Below are 22,456 nucleotides of genomic sequence, written 5' to 3'. Positions count from 1 at the left end.
CCTGTCTCAAAGAACAAAACCAATACAACCCCAAAAGAAGACAAAAAAAAAATTATCGTAGGTGGATGCAAGAATTTTTTTCTTGTTCACAATTCTTGACCATCTGGAATATAGCGCTCTTGCTTAACAGATCCCTAAGGTTGAAGGGAAACTGTCATATTGTCTTAAGTCTATTCCTTTTACATATTAATTTGGTATTTTTCATCTTTTCACACATTATTTTTTGCCTACTCTTCTGAGCTGTTGAAATATTTATTTTTGTTTTTTTGAATTTATAATAGTGACATTTATAGAAAGAATTCTGTCAGCACAATGCACACTTATTTTTAGTTGAAATTTAAAAGCTGTTCTTAATGATCAATGTAAATGATTTCAAATTTCTAATATTTCCTTTTTTGTTTTTTTTAGGTAAGTAACTGAACTGGAACATGAAGAATTGATATTTCAAATGACAGCCATGTTGCAAAAGGTACTTTTGGTATTTTGGTGTTATTTTGAAGAAGTCTTAGCAAAAGACACTGATGTTAGTTAACGGTGCTATTTTGGTAAAAATCTTGTAGAAAAAGATTTGAGGACATGATCGCATTAAGAAGATTTTAATTATGATGAATCTGATATAGGATAATTTTTTTCTGTAATCTGGGAGATTATTATCAGCGTTATTTGGGAATGGAAAGATAAATTGGTCTTTTTACCCCTCAAGATGTTCATTAGTGGGATAAGTGGAGGAAAAGAAAGTTGAATGCAATAGAATAAACACGTTGAGATTGGTTCACTGATGCCATTTGCTTCTCTAAGAGCTATAGTTTTTTTCTGTGATCCAGATATTATCTTTAGAATTATGTAAAATTCATTGTTCTAATCATCAATAAGATGATTTGGTTCCATGTAATTCAAATAGATTATAACTAGGAGAAGAATTCTGCAGAATTTTATGTGAAGGTGAAAGGGGAAGAGGGCAATATTATATTTGTAAGAGAAGAACAGAATATAAAACTTCTTGGTTCTGTATTTATTGCTACGTGATTTGTCTGTGTTTTTGTTAAGTCACAGTCTTATTTAAGAGAATCTCTTCTTCTGTGTAAGTAAACTTTAAGATACAGTGGACAGAGGAAATAATAACCTTATGTACACTTAGACTGGTTCTGTGAAATCATTAACATTGGCAATCACTGAAAGACCAGTGATATTTTAGGTGTGATGAGTCATATATTGAACCTCTATAGTAGTTTGAAAACTCAACCTAAGGAACAGAAAATGTGGGAATACCGAAAGAGAACAAATCAACTTAACCTTCTTATATCACCCCCCAATTTTTTTTTGGCACTGGGAATTGAACTCAGGTCCTTGCACTTTCAAGACAGGTGGAGGAACCATTGAGCTAAATCCCTGGCCCTCCACAAATTTTAAAGAATTGCTAATTTTGCTTAGAAATTTCCTCTTGCAGAATATATGGCAGGTGCCACTGAAAAGGCTTAATTTGAAGAGAAGTTTTTAAAAAAGTTGGGGAAATAACTTTATGCCAAAAGTTTATACTTTCTGAATGATGAACATTTCATTATCATAAATGTTCTATGCTTGTGGACATGCCTTTGTTAAGGGACAATTAGATAATTTTATTAATGCCAGCTATGACGGAGCACTAATGAGGTTGGGCCATTTTTAAGAGGGCAAATGTTATTTTATAATTAATGTTGTTACATTAATCTGTGATAATGCTGTGTGGCTTTCTTGAGGCATAAGTGGGTCTTCCAAGAGTGAATGCTAAGCTGGCTGCTTGGTGGTTGAGTTCGAGAGCTCAGAGGAGCCATCTGTGGTGGCTTTGGGAGTCTCTGTCTCACAGTTTGTACCCAGGAGTATCTTTGGTCCCTTCAGTAGAAAGTATAGTGCGAGGAAGGGCATAGAAGCAGTTTCTCTTGGAAAAAGAAAAAGGAAAGAATAGGCCGGGGATTTAGCTCAGTGTTTCTGCCGCCTGCCTTGTATATATAAGGCCATGAGTTCAATCCCCGGTACCAAAGAAAAAAGGAGAGAATAATGATTTGGCAGGGCATGGCATGATCCTGCCAGCTCAAAGGAGATGGAAGCTTCGAGAAACCACTGGAATATTCCGCATCAGTGTCCTTGTGACTAAAAGGCGTGTCTCGGTGGAATGGTGAGGTCAGAAACCAGATTGGAGTGAGCAGAGGACTAAGGAAGAAGTAAGGCAATTGAGTTAGCAGGAAAGATCGGTCTTGAAAGTTTTGACTATGAATGTAAACGCAGAGAAGGAGTAACTGATAAGAGAGTCTGAACGCGTTTCATGTTCATGGGAGCCATGCAGAGGAAGGGGAGGGACGGAGTTTCTGAGCAGGGAGGAGGTGATGGAGTCCAGGCAGAGGGATCACCAGGCTGGGCACAGACACTGCAGCATGACCTGGCAATCACAGCAGCTGTGCACAGTGATGGGCGGGTTTGGAGAGGCTGAGAAGACATCCAATAGATTTTGTGTTCTGCACAAAGGTGTGGACTACTAGCTAGGATTTGAGGAAAGAGGAAAGGCTTGAAATAGTGTTTGTGGAAAGTAGAAGGAACAAAGTTGCGATGAGGACAGTATTAGACCTGGGAGGTGCTAATGACCAGGGATTTGCATTGTCACTGATCTCCTTGAATTTCTGAGTATATTAGGTACACGGATATTGCTTTTTAAAAATCAGAAATCAGAAATACTCTGCTTTAGGGAAGGAGAAAGAGAGATTTGACTTTTTTTCCTAAAGTCCTCAGTTTTGGTACTGTCTTTGATGCAGCAATTTTGTGGGAAATTTAAGACTACTTTGACGTGGGAGAAAAGATAGCGTTTGAAATGAGAAGCTTTTGCTCTGCTTGCTACCCAAGAAATTGAATACCTCCAGTGACTCGGGAGGAAGTGGCTCTGAGGTTCCCCGAGGGATTGCTTCTTAGAACCTGCTAATTGCCTGGCTCGTGGCCTCCATTATCCCCCTCTAAGTACTCTGGCTCTTCAACATCTCTGCAGGCCTCAGGCCACTTGGGGATTCACGCAGCGAAAAGGTTTGAATATTGAGGTCAGATGGGAAGATCTCTGGCTTCCTGAGGACGGTCTCGCCCTGGTGTCCCCAACTTTGGAATTCCGGCCATTGATGGGGGCGGGCTTTGCCTTTCATTCAAGCTCAGTTTCCTGCAGACAGGTCTCAGTTCTGGCTGGTGCTGCTGGTATCTGTCCAGGTGCATCCCGAGCCACACAGTGAGGTCTCTTTCTGCTGGAGTGTGCTAGTTGAATGGAAGCAGGTAGTAAAAGGAAATGAGAATAGTTAACTGTGGGCCAGATAAAAATATTAGAGCTGCAAACTTTTAGAAGGTTTTTTTTTCAACATTTCTTTGAATATGTGAGACTACTGGGAGAAAATAATAAAGACTAAACTTTTCAGATACTAGGGAATGGAATACGCTGCACTGACATGATTATTGAAAATATGGCCATTTTTGTTTACATGTGCTGAAAAAAGTTGTGTATACTATAGTGGTACCAGTTTCTTGTGTGTAAGTCGGATGTAATCTTTGAGTGATTTCCTGAAGCAGTGCTATATTCTGATCAATAACTGTAGTTTGCTCAAATTAGATAGCTCAACCTACAAACTATTTCCTGGAATATTTTTACCGAAAAAACATATCTAAAAGGGAGTAATGATAGAATTCATTTGTTTTTCTTGATCCACTTAAGTGTTTTTGATCATTAAATCAATTAGGAGCCCTCTGACCTCTCTAAGCTCAGTCTCACAGCTTTGTCACCCTAACATTGTGTACTTTACATACAGTGCTTGGGCATAGAGAAAAGAGCACTCTGGTTTCATGCTGCTTCCTGTTCTGTTGTTGGTTAATGCCATTTACAATCTGCATCAAAACTCTTTTTGTAGCCTCAATTTTAAAAAAGAAAATAACTCAGTAAACCAAAAACTACAGCTTTTTGTTACAAAAGTGGGGGGGAACAGAATTTTGGGGACATGAGTTCATTCTCTACCATACCTGGAACTAGCTCATGGTGTGGCCCATCTTTGAACAGCAGAGACTTTGTAGAAATCACTAGTATTGAGAAAGTGGACAGAGATCCGATTAACTCATTGATTACTTCTTTTAAAACAAACATTGTTTCTCTTGCAATTCTTCCATTTAATGCACATAATTTAATTCTAGAAGTGCTAGTAATTCTTTGTTGTAAGTTCCTATATTGGTCACATAATTAACCAGGGGTGTATCAGTAAAATGTGTGTTGTTATCACTCAAATTCTTCAGTGTTGAAAGATTTTGCAAACAAGTACAGTAATAGAATAAGCTTGTTCTGTGTGTGCCTGTGTGTACCTAGGACCTTTGCTCTGGCTACATTCCCAGCTCTTTTTTTATTTTTAATTTTGACACAGGGTCTTTCTAAGTTGCCCAGTTGCCCAGACTGGACTTGAACTGTGATCCTCTTGCCTCAGCCTCCCAAAGTGCTGGAATTACAGGCAGTGTACCACCACACCTGGCTAATGTTTTTTTTTTTTTTTTTGGGTAAATTGGGAAGATTATTTTCGCAACTAATATGAACCACAGCTGCCCCCATAATAACGCCCTTGGATGGGGAGCAGATGAGTAGGGCCCTTTGCCTGGTCAACGACCAAACTCACAGAAAAGATCATGCCCTTGGTAGTGTGCATCTGACTTCTTTGATTTGCTGTTATCAGTTGGGGTTGCACAGTGGTGCACAGTAGATGTTGTTACGTGCTCATAGCTTTTAGAAATGCTTCTGCGCTCTTCAAATGACGGTGCACTTGCAGATCTTACAGGAAGGGCCTCGGATGGGAGGACAAAGCCCCGCAGGGAAACAAGTTTGATGCTTCCTAAGAGGGTGCGGAGGTGTTCGCTGCTCCACCGGTCTGGAGAGCAAACGTGTCTTGCACAGCTCAGTCTAGGGTTGGTGAGGGGGTCTGGCAGTCAGCAGAGGGAGAATAAGCTCCGCAGACGGTGGAGAGGAACTTGCAGAAGCACTGAATGTTGCTTGGCACAGATGCAAAGCCTGGAAATGTGCAAGCGTGCAGACGTCTGCACTGTGCAGTGCGCGAGCCCAGCGGCCTTGTCTCCTCATCTTTTGTCTTTCCCACACTAGACGGAAGGTGTTTGGAAGACGATTAGATGCCAAAAGGTTGTAGAGGCAATGTTTGAAAAAATGCTGGAAGAAAAAAACCCCATGTTTAGCTTTCTTTTTAGAAGTTTCTTCATGCCCATTTGTGTCCCTGAAATAATTGATCATAATTGAGAGATACCAGGCAAAATGGTTTACCATTTGAAGGCATTTGTTATTTGCCGTGTAAATTACAAATTTGATTTCTGTGCCTTTTTTTTTCTTGTGACATTGCCATACATTACTATATTATTAATCAATTAAATTAATTTTTAGGGCCGGGGATTTAGCTCAGTGGCACCGTGCCTGCCTTGCAAGTGCAAGTTTTGATCCCTGGTAAAAAAAAAAAATATATATATATATTTTTTAATCTTTTATTTTTTCAGTACCAAAGTTGAGCTCAGGACCTTGGGCTTGCCAGGTAGGCACGGTGCCATGGAGCTAATGCAGCTGGTTTTTAAAAGTGTATTGGTGTGAAAAAATCCTTTTTATTGGCCAGATTAATTGCATTACAGAAAAACAAGCCATGCAGGAGGAGTATAAGATGAGCTTATATCTAAATAATTTCTGAAGAACAGCAGCATGTGCAAAAATGTGCTATATACACCAATACCAATGTACCATACATGCCTTGTGTATTTCTGTGAATATATGTGCATGAGGTGATATTAAGATCTTTCAGAGAGAATTAATGATGGCAACTTCAAGCAGTGTAACCAATGTATTTTAAATTCACATGTTCATATTTTAAGTATTTTATATTTTAAAATACAAAATAGGAGAGAGGATTTACTTACTTAAGTTGTATGTAAAAATCTTTTTACATTTGGGATACTACAAAAGCCCATGGGCTTAAAATAGAAAAATATTCACTTTTAAGAGTGGACCAGTGGAAAGAGAGCAGTTGAACAGAATGAACACACTGATGTGTCCTGGGTCAACATACACCTGAATTAAAAAGAAGAAAGGGGCCAAGCGTGGTGGCAAACTCCTGTAATCTCAGCACTCGGGAGGCTGAGGCAGGAGGATTGGTGCAATTCCAGGTCAGCTAGACTGTATAATGAATTCAAGACCAGCCTGAACTGTATAGTGAAACTGTGTCTTTAGCCTATTTCACATTATCAGTTATACAATTTGGATCTTATTTACACTTTCAGTTTTTCATACCAGATAAACTATTCAGTTTTTACATATGTGTGTCTTATTTATTTCACTTGAGTATGGCCTCAAAAAATCGGCAGTTTAGATTTCTTTTTTCTCACAACATATGTAGAGTTCTGGACTGGTTTCACTACTCACTATAAGACTACCTTAAAATTCCAGATTGTCTGTACCCTTCAGGAACATCTAATTTTAATTCTCATACAGTGTCAGATATGCATAAGTTCTTATCCGTGTGCTTCCTAGAATATATAAAATGTGTGTGTAAATGCTTGAGAGTAGGGGTGTTTTACATTTTGGATTCTTTTGGATTTTTGAACATCTATCTTCAAGGTGTGACCCAAGTCTAAATACAACATTCATTTTTTTTTCGGTGTGCATAAGCAGGTCTATTCTTTTTTTCAATATTTATTTTTATTAGTACGTGTTTTCAGTACATAATGATTACAGTCACTGTGGAGAGCTGGTACATGGACATACACATCTTCCTTCTTTTTACGTCCCTTTCCTATTTGCAGAAGCTCTATCCCCAGTTTCCTTAGCTTTCACATATGCCCTATATACATACTCTGAAGGTAATTTTATACAATGCTTTTAATAATTTTGTGCATGAAACAGTTTCAAGATGTGGAATTTTCCACCTGTGTCATCAAATCAACACTCAAGCACTTTCTGATTTTGGAGCATTTCAAACTTTAGAGTTTTGGATCAGAGATGCCCAACCTGTGTTCCAGGTACATGCTCTTTGTCATTTGTTCATCTAGTATCTGAAGAGTGAGTTCAACTTTGCTGCTCTTTGGCTTACATTTACTTTGCATTTTGTATTTAGTTATTTAATTTTTTCAGTACAATTAACAAAATCATATGGAAAGTGTACAGCATCATGTTTTGAGATACAAATACATGTGTGAAATTTTAATAACTAATATATATCACATATTTAGCAATTGTTAATTTTCTCTACTTAAAACAGTTTATAATAGCACAATTAAAAAATGCACGCTCTGAGTAGGAAAATGTGTTCAGCATCTTACTGCCAGAGGCAGATTATAGCAGTTAAGTGAACAATATTCTACGATATCTTGCTATTTCTATGCATCAACACATTTTTGAAACTAGAGAATTGGCAGTGCCATATTTAACGCTTTGTAGGCATCTCTTTACACAACGTTGTGGTAGGCACTTTTTCCACCTCAGTTCAGATCATTATCAGTCAATCTTTGGGTGTTAAAATTCTTGACTCTTTTTTCTATCTCTTCTCTTACCCTCCGTTATACTCCCCCCACCTCCTTATTTATTCCTTCCTTTTGTCTAATAATTGTCTCCCTTCTACATACTTTCATGTTATCTTTTTAGATTTCACATATTAGGGAAAAGCATGGCAATTATGTACTTGTCTTTCTGAGTCTGGCTTGTTTCGCTTAACATGATGATCTCCAGTGACATTGTTTTTTATTTCCATTATTTTCTGCTTAATGAAATCTGCAGGAGACACTAGCAAAGTTGTAGGCTGTCAACTGGGTGAAAAATTGAATGAACAAAAAACTTCATTAACAAGTGATTAAAAGGGAGAAAAAGAAATGACAAAATACTAGCAAACATAAAATGTTACAGAAGCACCAATACGATAAAAATTTAAAAATTTATATTTTATGGAAACTAGCAGTATAGATATTAGATACATGGGCCATGTAGGGAGTGGGGCAGGGACTCTCATTTTCACTGAAGGACTTGCTTCAGACAGTGGTGACCAGAGTCCCATGCAGAAGAGTGCAAACCTCTGCACGCTGAAACCTACCTGGAGGACCCAGTTGAGGGCGTGACCCCTGCAAGTCCTACTGAGGATCTGCCCTGGGAAGGCCCGAGGGCCAGTGGTGGAAGCTAAAAAGCCTGCTCCGCTGGGGTGAAGGGTTTGTGCGGAAGGCTGAGATTTCTGCACTGGAGCCAGGAGACAAGATGAGGATGAATCTCTCTCAAAGGAAGACAGCAGCCAAAGCTCCTTTGAAGAAAAGCCACCAAAAAGCAGCTTCTTCAGGAAAATCAGCCTCATGCAACTTCCCTTCCCCTCCTCCTTTTATGCCATTCTGGCAGCACACCTCAGCTGGGTCTTCCACGCCCAGAACCGTGCTGACCCAGTTCAGCTGGGTGACCCCACTCAAACGGAGGACATTAGATCATCTGCAAATAAAACATATAGAGATTAATGGTTAAACTACTCAGGGCTCTTAGACATATTAAATTTTGTTTGGTTCTAGATCCAAGCCCTATTCTCAATGGGTTTTTGTGTAATTGTTTGGAAATGTGTTCTTGGCTGACCTCACGTGTAATTTAACTGAGTTATTGATTAATCTTGTGTGATGACCTTGTGTTTGCTTTCAAGATTCATATACATTTTTTTTTTTGTACCGTGGATTGAACTCTGGTCCTTGCGCTTGTAAGGCATGCCACCGAATGGCTGAGCTGAATCCCCTGACCTACATTTGGTATTTTGTCGGTGACCCAGAAGTGAACCATTTCCTTACAACTGTAAACCTGTCTTAGATAAAGCACTTTACAAAATATGCTACCCTTAGAGGTTGGGTCTCAGCATCCACCAGGAACCTTGCTTTTATCATTTGTCTTTATCATGTGACCCTTGATTAGAAAATTATTTTTTTACTGTGGTAAAAGACATAACAAAAATATGTTTTGAAACAAAATATAGCATTATGTTTTTTCCTTATATTGTCAGTGACACTGGAGAGAAGCTAGAGGTGCTCTGTGTAATTTGTCAGGTCATTTAGTTAAAAAGGGAAAAATTGATGTATAAGTCGAATATTCACAGAATTATTTGAGTTAGCTAGAAAGATAGTTTGTTTCTGAAGTCAGTTAACTAAAAAGATACTTACTTAATTGACTGTCATGCTCGCAGCTGTGTCTTCTTGACCAGGAAATGTGGTGTGAACCTTAGGGACTGCACACGCACAATGCTTACAGTTCCAGAAGTGCCCCCCATGAGTGTTGTTAAGTTACATAAATTTGGAAAAAAAGGCGAAACCTGCTGTTGGGGCCCTGTTAATCCCAAATATACTACTTTCTATAAGCATATGACCAAAATATCTGATGTTCTGGTAAAAATATACGGCCTTATAAATCATTCATTTTCACTTCAGAGTTTCCAAGCAAAATTCTACTGGTATAATACTTAATGTGAGAAAAACCGTCTAGTTGCTAGTTTTTGAAAGGAGAAGGAATATACTGTGATTTTTTTTTCTATCCATTCCATTTCCTCCTGTGAAAAAGGTGCTTATATTTAAAATGGCAAATCCCAAAGGACAAAAGGTGTATTTCAAGAAAAGTACCCTAGAGGACTAGGGCAGTAACTCAGGGGTAGGGTTTGTGCTCAGCATTCAGGAAGTCCTAGGTTCAGTCTCTAGCACCACAAAAATAAAATAAAAGTAATATGGAAAATATCCCACAGTTACAAAAACTGTATAATGGAAGCTCATACTATGGTTTCTAGAAGTCTCAATTTGTGAGCACTCTAGTTTATTTTAACGTTATCAAGAGCAAGTCAGTCTTTTGAATAGAAGTGAAGGGCAGTAAAAATATGTTCATAAATTCAATAATTTCTAGTTTCTAGAAATGACCACATCTAGGGAAAATGATATTGTAGAAAAAAGAAAAGAAAGAAAAACACCATCCTGAAAATCCAGTAGCGTCTCTAAGCTTTTCTCAAAACCTATAGTTTTCTAGTGTGATTTGTTAATCAGTGATTGCAATAAAATACTTTGCCGATGGCCAATATAACAGTATATAACAGTATAACAGTTATATTGGATGCCAATATAACAGTACAAGAACTAGTATTAGCTTGGGGCAGGGATTTAGCTCAGTGGCACTGTGCCTGTCTTGCAAGCGCAAGGTCCTGAGTTCTATCCCCAGTACCAAAAAAAAAAACTAGTATTAATGTTAGTGTTGAGAGTACTTTACAAGGTTCACATCTTTTTTGATAGTCTCATTCTAGCTGTCCAAATTATTTCATAATATTAGAATAGTGCTATATTAAATATTGCTTGAATATTAAATATTTATATAAAAGCCCAGTAATTGCCACTTAGATAGTTTTGTACTATTAAAATGAAGTTTATCAAGAAGGGTTTTGACATATAGTTCTTTTTATACTATGATCTTGACTTTCTAAGCAAGCTAATTGGAACGCTAAGCAGATGAAATATTTATTCAGTACATCATTAATGAAAGGTTTTCACAACAAATAAAATCTCCATCATTTTGAGAACAAAAGAGACAGAGAGAAGTGGAGGGAGAGAATGAGAATGAGGCTTGCAGTCCTTTTCCAGGTACTAGTGCAATTTGCATAACGTATTTAAACATTGGAAAATAGACTTTATTTTGTCAGGCTCAGTTCTTTTTGCAGGTCCTTGTGCTTGCGAGGCAGGCGGCAGAACCACTGAGCTAAATCCCTGGCCCCGGGATCAACTTTTGAGTAATATATTTTGGAAAAAAGTATGTTCTTAAAATTTTCCATTGAATAAGGGAAAGGGAAAAAATATGAGAAAATGTAAAAATGGAATTAAAGTCTTTGTAGGTGGGGAGGGGAAGAGGGGGAGAAGGGAGGGTGGGGACAAGGGGAAAAATGAGAACCGAGACTGTACTGTCTACCTAGAATGTACCAATAAATTCAATTAAAAATTTTTTCTATTGAGTTGTGTGTGAGTGCAATTCCTTCTCTGAATGTTTTGAAGATCTCTTGATCTCCTCTGTCCCCTTCACCCATAGGTCTTTGACACACATCATGACATATCACAGTGGCCCTACTCTTTTCAGTAGTTTGAAGGCCCCATCTGGAAATGGTAGAGAAGTTGTAATGTATGGCAGGCATCAAGTCTGAAAAGAGATCGAAGTGTTATAAATCCCATCAATTTGTAGTTTATATAGAATGATATCTTTGAGATATTTTTCTATATTTGTTTTCTAATATTAGTGATATTGACATAGGTATTTGTCTTGTCTTTTTTTCATTGAGAATACTTTGTAGCAGTAATAATGAGTATGCACAGAAGGACCTCAGGCATACCACACTGTGAAGTAGATTTGTGTATATGTATGTGTTAGATTTTTATCATCACCGTTTTGCAGATATGAAACGAAGCATTGTTTGGGTCTCATAGATGGTGGTTCATTGAGGCTTCAAATCCATGTCTATTTGACAAAAACTCATGCTTTTTTTTTTTTTGAGACAGGGTCTCACTATGTAGTTGAGGCTGACCTGGAGCTCACTGTGTAGTCCAAAATGGTCTCAAACTCAGCAATCCTCCTGTCTCAGCCTCACAAATGCTGGGATTACAGGTGTGCGCCACCATGCCCAGCTCATGCTTTTAATCATGAAGTCAAACTATAACTTGTGTATCTAAATATGTAGCTAATTATTTTATGTAAAGATGATGTAAGGAAATACCCATTTGTGTTACCTTTACCACATCCCCTCATATAAAAACTGATGTACGGTGACATTTGGTATGATTCTGTAGAATGCCTACTAAGAGCTACAATCTGATTACAATATCCTCACCTGCTTCCTTTACTGTCTGCGCTCTGAGGAAAAAGTCCCCGCACACGGGTCTTCATGTTGGGAAGAAGCAGCACCCACTCTCTTCTAAGATTCTGAGCTGGAAGTCAGTCCAGCTCTGACATTTCAGGTTCCGATCCTGCATCTCAGTCCGCGTGATCGTCAAAGGTGAGAGAGTGCTGTTTCTTGCTTTGGGCAGGATATGTCGGGCATACACAGAGGAACATGGGAACCTGAGGGTGCAAACCTGTTTTTGGAAAGCTCAGTGCAGAGGGTGTGATATAAACAGCAAATGGTGGCAGAGGCCCCTTGTCTGCTGCTCTCTTCTCAGTAATCACTGGAAAATACATCTGGACTCAAGTTGCAGCTAAATTAGGGTCTATATTTAAATTTTAGATCTGCTTTTCTCTAAATTATAACTATAACTTCTACAGAATTGAATTGAGTTACCAGAAATTAGATTTCGGTTTCTCTTCTGGTTATTATTGTTCTTTCTACTTCTCTGTATATTTGTTTTAGAACAGGAACTTTATTTTCCTAATCTCAGAATCCTCAGTACCTTGAAGCTCAGGACAGGAGCAAAGTGAACACACTGGAATAAACAGATAAATGGTAAATTCGAAAGTCAGCTTGATCTAAAGAAATCTCTATCAGGACCATAAGACCCAACACGACAATAAGGCTCAAAGAGATTTTCTTCATATATGACAAGTTTCTAAGAAAACTATACCATGGAGTGTATTTTGAATAACGTGGAGTTTTAAAAACTATTGAGACATTGTTGAGTTTCACTCTTGTGTGTGCTTTCATGATGGAGATTTCACAAATTTGTTCAGTGCAGCTATTAAGTGTAAGTATAAACAGTAAAATTTGTGCCTGTTAGCACAGAGTTTTGTACCAGGAACACTGAAAAAGGTCTACAGCCATACCACCCTGAACATGCCCGATCTCATCTGAACGTGAATATATGCATTTTTTCTTCTATAACTTTTTGGTATAAATTGTCTGAAATCCTACAATGAAAAAAAACAGATGTGGAGTTTCAGTAAGATAAAAAGCTATTGTTAAACTACATAGTAGCTATGTTTGTTTTAGAGCTCCAACAGCACTTTTTTTACTTGTGCATTCTGAATATTGTAATTCCTGATTCAGTGAGCCAGTTAGAGGACTTTTTGTGTTTTGATCTGACTCAGAAAAAGAAATGGGGCAACATACAGCTTAATAGTTTATGGGTATAAATGGTAAAAGTCTGTCTGTTTTGGTTATTGAAAGTTAATGCACAGGTCATAAGGAATCTTTACTGTGTGTTGCACATTGAGAGGTCTGTGAGAAAGAAACGGCATCAGCAATACTTTCAACTGTTTGCAACCTCACGCCTGCCCTGGTAACTGGGGATTGAACCCCGGCCTTCATGCTGTTACATCCCCAGAAATTTTATTTTTTTGAGATAGGGTCTTACTAAGTCACTAAGTTTCCTGGATTGGACTTGAACTTACTGTCCTCCTACTTCAGACTCCCTGAGTGCTGAAGTACCATACATATGTCACCATGTCCTGTGTTCAACTGTTTTTGTTTTGTTTTTCACCAGGGATCGAACTTGAGACCTTGTGCTTGCGAGGCAGGCAGTGGAACCACTGAGCTAAATCCCTGGCCCATTGCGTTCAGCTGTTTACGCAGATATATTAAGACATACTGTTAGGTGACATGTGTCTTGGGGAATTCATCCCAGATCCACATTGTATGTTTACTGTGTAGGCTCAGAAACTAGGGCAGTTTCAGAGAAAGTGACCCCACAAAAAGGGATGTATAAAACGGAGTTCATGTGTATTGTTTCATGAAATTTGAACAGTAGTGCCAATATGAGTGGGGTGCTCTGACTCTGTGGGTCAGTAAAATTATAGGAGAGCTACATATTAACCCAAAGGCTTTCCCGTAAGCATGTATCCAGAACAAGGGTGAGATAATTATATAATTTAATCGACGGCGGTGTCAACCCAACATCACCAAGACCATCTGCATAAAAATAATTTTCTGGCCACGAGGATGGGAATGTGTCTTAGTCACATTCTTGTTTGCTGAGTGAGAGCTGTTTGCATTATGGTGAGAAGGCAGCAGGGAAGGGAGCAGCAAGGGAGACAGGTAAATGCTTCCAGATCATAAGCCCAGTGCTTGCCTCTTCCCACCAGGCCTTACCTCGCACCAGCATACTCAGCTCTGCCCCTTGTGAGAACAGTGCCCCACGATCCCATCACCAGCCTCTGAACCCGAGGCCTTTTGGGGATATTCTAGATCTGTATCCGAACAGCGTCTTGGCGAGCAAGGGCCTGTGTGTCATCTCCCCTGCTTGGGTTGGTGCTGTCAACTTGATGATGATTGTCTTCTGATTCTTTCTTACCTCAAAGGCCTTTCCCTGAACTTTCAGTGAGGACATGTTTCTAACCAGTCATATATTCAAAAGGTAAATGTGTTTATTCCCAGGGCCATCTCAGCCAGTTGGAGGCAGCTGCCTGAAGCAGTCTTGTTAAGGCTCAGCTCAGCCCACCTCTGCGCTGGGGTACCCTGAGGAATTGAGTTCTCCCTGGCTCAGGGAGGGTGGAAAATGCTAGTTCTATGCTTTTGCCCCCTATATGAATAATTCATATTTTGTAAAGCATCTGAAAGAACATATGCAAGAAAAGACATCATCGGATTTTCATCTAAGGAGGAAAACAGGATGACCAGGTCCTGTTCCCAGATTTCTCATCCCCAGTGTGGCTCAGAACTGTAGCTGTGTGAAGGTACTTGGGGTCATGGCAGGGATCTGCCTTCCTATGGCTGCTGCACTTACTGTCTAAGTGAATATTATTTCTCCTGTCTGAAGAATAGAGAGAAACAAATTCAGAAAACTTGGCTTCCTGTAATCAAGACTCCACCCAGTTTTAAGGTGGGAGATGCTTAATTACTTAGTAGCACCTAATGGAAAGATGAGGGTGTCCTAGAGTATGAGTGAAGTCTGGTCTGTTTGTGACTTTTTATTCTGAGTCATCTAGTATTATTCAGACCATGCTGCTAAGTGCTTTTAGTGCTTACAGTTGCACTTTCATGTCCACATTGGAAGATTTATCCTTTTGTCTGTAGCTTTATTTCATCAGTAAGTGGAATCAGTTTGATAAAAGGTTGCTGTCTAATGGCTGAAGTCATTTTCTTCAGCTTTGCTGCGGATGGGGCTGGGTGTCTGGAGCATAGCATCCGTCGGGAGCACGGCTCAAACACAGGGTGAGGACGCTCTCTTTCCTCTGTGTGTGTGCATGTGTGCACGTGTGTGTTGCTGGGGATTGGACCCAAGACCTTACTCATGCTAAGCATAAGCTCTACCACTGCATTGCATCTCCCTCGACCTATCCTTTTTTTTTGGTACCAGGGATTGAACTCAGGACCTTGAGTTTACGAGGCAGGCAGTGGCACCACTGAACTAAATCACTGGCCCTCAATCTATCTATTCCTTTTTTTTTGAGACAGGTCTCACTATGTAGTTGAGACTGCTCGGGAACTCACTATGTAGCCCAGGCTGGTCTCAAACTCACAGTGATCCTCCTGCCTCAGCCTCCCGAGTGCTGGGATTATAGGCGTATGCCACCATGCCCAGCCTCAACCTATCTCTTCTTGAAGGAATCATTCTTAATAATTTTTGAAGTGTGTAATATTATAAGGAACCGACAAATCAAATAATTGTCTCAAGTTTAGAAGCAAAATACTTTAACACTTAAGCCAGGCTTGTTTTAGCTATAAAGCCTATGTTATTATACTACACAGGGGCATGTATGAAGGAATATAATTTTTAAAATGCAACAAGTGGAATTTTTATTGTTGTTGCTTCCCCAAAATTTTGTAGGTATATATCAATTAATTCTATTTTCTTGACTCAAAACCTCTTAACCTGAAGATGACACCAAATTCTAATAAAATTAAAAAGCACCACAGTAACATGAATGACATTATGTGCTATCTTCTTAAGGGTTTTGAATTTTTTCCTTAAATATTTTGCTTGTTTTTGGCATTTCACCAGAACTAATGGTTTTGGATCATAAATTATTTTTTATATGCTTTAATGTATTTCATGTATTCTCCTTTTTTGAAGATTTATTGAAAATTTTTTCATGAAAGTCTGTTTTTCTGTATTCCCATCTATTTGTTTATTTGGTTGTTGTTTATTTAGCTACATCTGGATATCAAGATTAATGTTTGCATATCAAGATTAATATTTGCATATCATTATTGCTGCTTAAGTATTTGAGTTTATGTATGGCCAATCGGGCAGAAACGTGCTGTGCTTTAATTAACTCCTTCTTATTTTTATATTCTACTAAGTTTCTATTTTCTTCCCTTTTTTTTGGTACCAGTGAATGAACTAGGGTCCTTGTGCTTGTGAGGCAGGCAGTGGAACCACTGAGCTAAATTCCTGGCCCTCTTCCATTTTTACTTAATATTTATCATTTTCGACATGCAAATACCCTTTTAGGCTTGACTTTAAAGTGAAACTCTTGAGTTAGAAAAGATTTCTTGACATACTAGATATGCACATTTATATGGTCCCTCAGCCTTAGCTCCATACTGAAAATTGGCAGTGGCATCTTTTATATTAGAAGAATCTGTGGAAGGGTACAATGAAGACTCGCTACAGCAATATGGAGCAGAAGGTAGCATTCAGTAATTCATTATTGTCTTTAGTCAGGTTTTAAGTTTTTGTTTGTGTTAAGCTCACTCATTGATAGTCATTAATATTGATTGAAATGCAAACTTTCAGACAAGTAAATAAAAGAATCAGGTTATTTTATGAAAACCAGTAGAGGATAATTGATATATATATTAATCTTAAAATATATTTAATTATTTTCAATGCAGCTAAGTCCTAAGGGTGTGAGGTGCACAGAGCTTTTAAGTTGTCTCTTTATTTTTCCTAAGTGAAATGAGTTCATCCCCAAATTTAATTCCTCTAGCAAAAAGACAAGTAAAAAATTTATAAGCCCTCATTTTATAGCTACTACTCTAATAGAGAATATTCATTTTTTTTCTTTAATTGTACCGTTTTGCTCATGTTGGGAAATATGGCATAACATGGCCAAACGGATGTCCCAGGTGGACAACACATGAGAGACCTTCACATGCATTGCACTGTCTGCCATTAATGAAGGTAGGACATCTTAAAGAAAAATTGCTTATTTTAGCTGGGCTAAAGTAATCACTTTGATGAATGAATTTGTTAGTTTTCCTATACTTTTCCCTCATGCAACCACTAACAAAATGTATTTTATTTTAGAGTAGAATAAAATTATAGAGTTTTAGTTTTTCTAGAAAAGATCTTTGCAGATTACTGGGTCCAATGACATTATTTTATTTTATTTTTATTTTTTATTTTTGGGACCGGGGATTGAACTTGGGACCTTGTGCTTGTGAGGCAGGCAGCAGCACCACTGAGCCAAATCCCTGGCCCCCAATGATATTATTTTAAGTGGTACAGAGATCAAAATTATCCCCATCTTTCTCTCCCTCTCCCTCCCTCTCCCCTCCCCCACCCCTCCTGGGGATTGAACTCAGGATCTTGCTCCAAGTGCAGTGCCCATGAGCCACATCCCCAGCCCTATCCCTATCTCTTACTGGTGCAGAATTAGATCTTTTATATCTAAAACCAGATTGATGTTTGATTTTGTTACTTTTTAGTGTTTTTATTTTTATTACTTTATTGTTGCAGCATACAATTATTACATTTATCATGGGGAGTTTGCACCTGTATGTAATGCCTTTGATTTATATGGTATATAGAATTCAGTAAACTTTTTATAGGGTGCAAAGTCAGTCTGCATTTCTTTCTCTCTTTTTTTTTTTGGTATTGGGGATCGAACTGGGGTCCTTGCGCTTGCAATGGTGGAACCACTGAGCTAAAGCCCCAGCCCCTCAATCTGCATTTCTAATGTGGAGCGCTGTGTGTTGGCCAAGCTCCTGCAATAGCGCCCATCGGGAGTGTGCCCTTGTGGTGTTTGAGTGGGAAGTGTGAGTAAGTATGTTCCCCCTTCCCAGAGCCAAGCAAAACATGTTCCCTGTTGAATGCATTTAATAGAGAAATAATAGGTGATACAGAGGATGTGGGATGTGATGCTGAGGCAGCAAGGCCCATTTTATATTTTCTAAGATGTAGCTCAACAGAGATTGGATGCTCTGGGTTCAGTTCCCAGCACCAGAAAAAATAAAATTCTGAGCAAGGTGCAGCCATCTTCAAGGATTTTATAATATACTTTATTTTCAGCTATAAATAATATAATCTGCACAGTAGTAGTTTAAATTCTCTTGGACTTCCAGAGGAACTCCCGTATCAGTAGAGTGTGTGGAGTGGCACAGGGATGCTCTTCCTTTGCTTATTTTTCCAAAATAGTGGAGACAGGTTGTGCTGCATCAAGGTACCCTGTTCTAATCTCCACTCACGGAACTGTTATATTTCCAATGTAGATTTGCTGTGATTCCTGTTATACCTCAGTTTATATACATGCACTTGAGGACCAAAGATGTCCTCTTTACCCCAGTTCCTGTTTTTGTGTTTAATATTCCCTCAAATTCCATGTATAAAATTGTTGAATTTTATATTTAAAGCCAAATTTAAAAATAAACTTTGAGCTGGGAATGGTGGCACCTGGCACTCGGGAGGCTGAGGCAGGAGGATCACCTTGAGTTCAAGGCTAGCCTGAATAGCCCTGGAACCCTGTCCAAAAAACCCACACCAGGACAAGACAAAACAAAACACACAAAAAAGCTTTGAGTTGTATAGCTGTGGGGTCTGTGCTTCATAAATATTCAGGGAATCACATTTACTTAAATATACCATGTCATCAGAGTGTTTTTAATGGAGATTAATCCAAATTAATTCTGTATATTATTTTTCTTAAGAGAAAATGTTTGGAACTCTACCAAAAGACTTCTAGACTTAATTGACAGATTCAGTAGAGTAGCTGGATACAAGGTGAACACCCAAAAATCAATAGACTTCTTGTACACAAATAACAGACTCACTGAGAGAGAAATAAGGGAGAAAATTCCTTTTACAATAGCATCCAAAAAAATGAAGTATCTAGGATTCAATCTAACAAAAGAAGCAAAACACCTCCAAAGTGAAAACTACAGCACTCTGCAAAAAGAGATCAAAGAGGGTATAAGGAAATGGAAAGATATCCCCTGCTCCTGGGTAGGAAGAATCAACATAGTGAAAATGGCCATATTACCAAAACTGCGATACAGATTCAATGCAATGCCAATTGAAATTCCAACACTATATTTCACAGAACTAGAAAAAAGAATCCAAAAATTCATTTGGAACCATAAGAGACCTAAAATAGCAAAAGCCATCCTAGGCAACAGACACATGGCAGCTGGTATAACAATTCCCAATTTGAAACTACACTACAAAGTCACTGTGATAAAAACAGCATGGTGCTGGCAAAGAAACAGACCTGAGGATCAGTGGAACAGACTGGAAGACACAAAAAGAAATCCAGATGTACTCAGCTACCTCATCTTCGACAAAGGAGCTGACCATCCTCAGTGGAGATAGCCTCTTTAATAAATGGTGTTGGAAAAACTGGATTTCAACCTGCCACATATTAAAACTGGACCCTTATCTTTCACCATGCACTAAATTAAAATCCAAGTGGATTAAAGATCTAAATATTAAAACAGAAACATTAAACTTTCTGGAAGGTAAGTTAGGCAGAACTCTGGAAGACATTGGCATAAGAAAAGACTTTATGAACAAATCCTCAGTAGCACAGGAACTAGCAGATAGAATCAACAACTGGGATCTCTTCTTACTAAAAAGCTTCTGTACTTCAAAAGAAACCATCAGCAGAACTAAGAGACAATCTACAATGTGGGAAAAAATTTTTACCAGCTGTTCCTCAGACAAAGGACTATTATCAAGGATATATAAAGAACTCAAAACAATCAGTCCCCCCAAATATAAAGACCCGATTCAAAAATGGGCATCTGAAATGAACAGACATTTCTCAGACAAAGAAGTAAAAGCAGCAAGAAAATATTTGAAAAAATGTTCCACATCACTGGTCATTCGAGAGATGCAGATGAAAAAAACACTGAGATTCCACCTCACTCCACAAAGAATGGCTGCTATCAAGAAATCACACAATAACAAATGTTGGCGGGGTTGTGGGGAGAAAGGAACCCTTCTCCATTGTTGGTGGGAGTGCAGACTGGTGCAACCACTATGGAAATCAATATGGAGATACCTCAAAGAGCTTGGACTGGAGGTTCCATTTGACCCAGCCATCCCTCTGTTGGGTATCTTTCCAAGAGAACTAAAAGAATCATATCACAGAGAAGTATGTGCACCCATGTTTATAGTGGCACGGTTTGTAATAGCTAAAACTTGGAAACAGCCTATTTGCCCATCCGTTGGAAACTGGATAAAGAAGATGTGGTTTTTCTCTAAAATGGAATACTACTCAGCCATAAAGAATGAGAAAATAGATTCATTCATAGGAAAATGGATACATATTGAAGATATACTCCTAAGTGAAGTAAATAAGTCACATATGTGTAAATACCGAATAGTTTTTCTGGTGTGAATAAATTGCAGTAATACATAAGATCCTAATAAGATTACTGACATTGTGAAATGGGAAGAAAGGGGCTAAAGGTGTAGGGAAGGTGGGATGGATAGGGGAAGGGTAATGAGGGAAAAGAAAAAAACGTGAGATTAAAAAAAAAGATGGACATAAAGTGCTTGTAGATGGGGAAGGGAGGAGGGGGTGAAGGGAGGGCAGGGACGAGGGGAAAAAATGAGAACCAAGACCTGTCATGTAAAGGTACAGAATCCCAATAATGAATGTAACTGTACTGTATCCCTAAAATGTACCAGTAAACTCAAAGCTGAAAAAAAAAAAAAAAGAGAAAATGTTTGGGACTAGGTTTCTTCAGATTTTTACAGCCATGAAATTCTCATATAACATGATGCAAAATCAAGAGGAAAGCACTTAGAAGTTTGTGAGATAATAGTACTCTAGTTTTTACAAAATTTTTAACAGCATTCAAAGTGCATTTCTACTCTTGCAACTTCCTGTATTTGCTCCTCTGCTAAAGGTTTGTTACCATGACAGCAAAGAAAAATGTATTGCTTGTTCATTGGCAAATGTCAGATAGCAGGCTCTTCTGTGAGCAGTGCTTCGAATCTGCAGCAGCTCAGCTCTGGCTCGCCGTCCTTGCTCACGGCTGTTGAGGACTGTGCTGAGGCAGCAGAGGGGACCGAATTCTAATTGAAAGCAAGAGACTGTTGTTGGCACCAGACCCAGGCTGCCCGGCAATGGGGCCCTGAAACTCACCGGCATCTGTGGACCTAGGTCCTGAGCTCATAAATGAACAAGTAGGACTAGATGATTTCTGAAGACTGTCTCAACTAAAATATAAAATTAATACAAGAATGAAGGATGATAAATTGTAGTGCTGCTGTGCTTGGTCCTAGGAGTGTCCACAAATACCTGTTTCTAGAACCCTGCTTCCTTTAACTGGAGATTTAGAGAGGGAAACTAGTTCTTTCCTTGGGGAATTCTGAGGAGAGAAAGCAGTTTTGAAGCAGCTCTGTGGTGGGCTGCACCTGAGTTGTGCTCACAGCCTGCTGTGACCCTGTTTTTCGTGTGGCCCAGGGTCCTAGCTGAGCTCATGATGCCACATTCAGTCATTGCCTAGGTTGCTTGGTGTCTGAATGGACCACATCTAACATAAAATGACTGAGAATGATGTTCACCTACGGTGGGTTCCTGACCCATTGATTTAAGGACATTAGGGTTGGGGTTGGGGTTAGGACGTGATTTAAAGACACAAGCATGCATATGAGGTAATGTGGTTCTCAGAGGAATATTGTTCACCCTGGTGTCCCCGTCAGAGGAAATTGCTTATTTCCAGAGAGGTTTCATACAGAGCTTACTTAAATACGAAAAGGAAGGCCTCCATGTTTGATGCTGATTTAACATATGAATGAATTGAGACAGTTTGTTACCAGTGTTCTATTTTAAGTTGAAACTCGAAAAAACCTGGACTTTGTAGCTGAGTGGTGGAACACATGCTTAGCATGTACAAGAAGACCACGGTTAGATCCCTGGCACCAAAAATAAACAAAAACAAAAACCCTAGGAAACAGCTGCAGTAAAAAGTGACCGACACCAACCCCAATTCCAGGAGAAGGGGCATCAGACCTCTTGTTAGGTTGCCTTCTCTTTTTTGAGTGTTATAAATAATAAATTGCTTTTACTGGTCCTTAAAAAAACCCAGAAAATACTTTAAGTATTGGTAAGATTTTTTTTGTTAACTTTTTTTTTCAGTACCAGGGATCAGACTCGGGACCTTGTGCTTTTGAGGCAGGCAGCAGCACCAAGTGAGCTAAATCCCTGGCCTTTTTAATGAACATATGCTTTCAAAATAGAGATACAGCTTCATTAGTCAACTTACTGTAGTAGACACATCATTCTGTTCTGAGCATTTTGACATTTCATAGCAATACAATTAAAGCCAGTTCTATTTAACGCATAACATTTCACTAGAGA

General features: G+C 38.8%; 1 protein-coding gene across 1 annotated transcript in view; it reads left to right on the top strand.

Annotated features, from left to right (window-relative positions):
• The first annotated feature begins 408 nt into the window (after positions 1–408).
• Ank2 (ankyrin 2) overlaps positions 409–22,456 on the top strand; it is a 442,295-nt gene continuing 420,247 nt past the window's right edge. Inside the window, exon 1 of the mRNA XM_033756207.1 lies at positions 409–469. Coding sequence (XP_033612098.1) covers positions 449–469 — 21 coding nt within the window. The 5' untranslated portion in view covers positions 409–448. The remainder of the gene's footprint in view (positions 470–22,456) is intronic.

The sequence above is a fragment of the Fukomys damarensis genome, unplaced genomic scaffold (assembly GCF_012274545.1).
Source record: "Fukomys damarensis isolate Sample0158 unplaced genomic scaffold, DMR_v1.0_HiC HiC_scaffold_25, whole genome shotgun sequence".
Lineage (NCBI taxonomy): Eukaryota > Metazoa > Chordata > Mammalia > Rodentia > Bathyergidae > Fukomys > Fukomys damarensis.
This window is presented reverse-complemented; position numbering and strand designations above follow the sequence as displayed.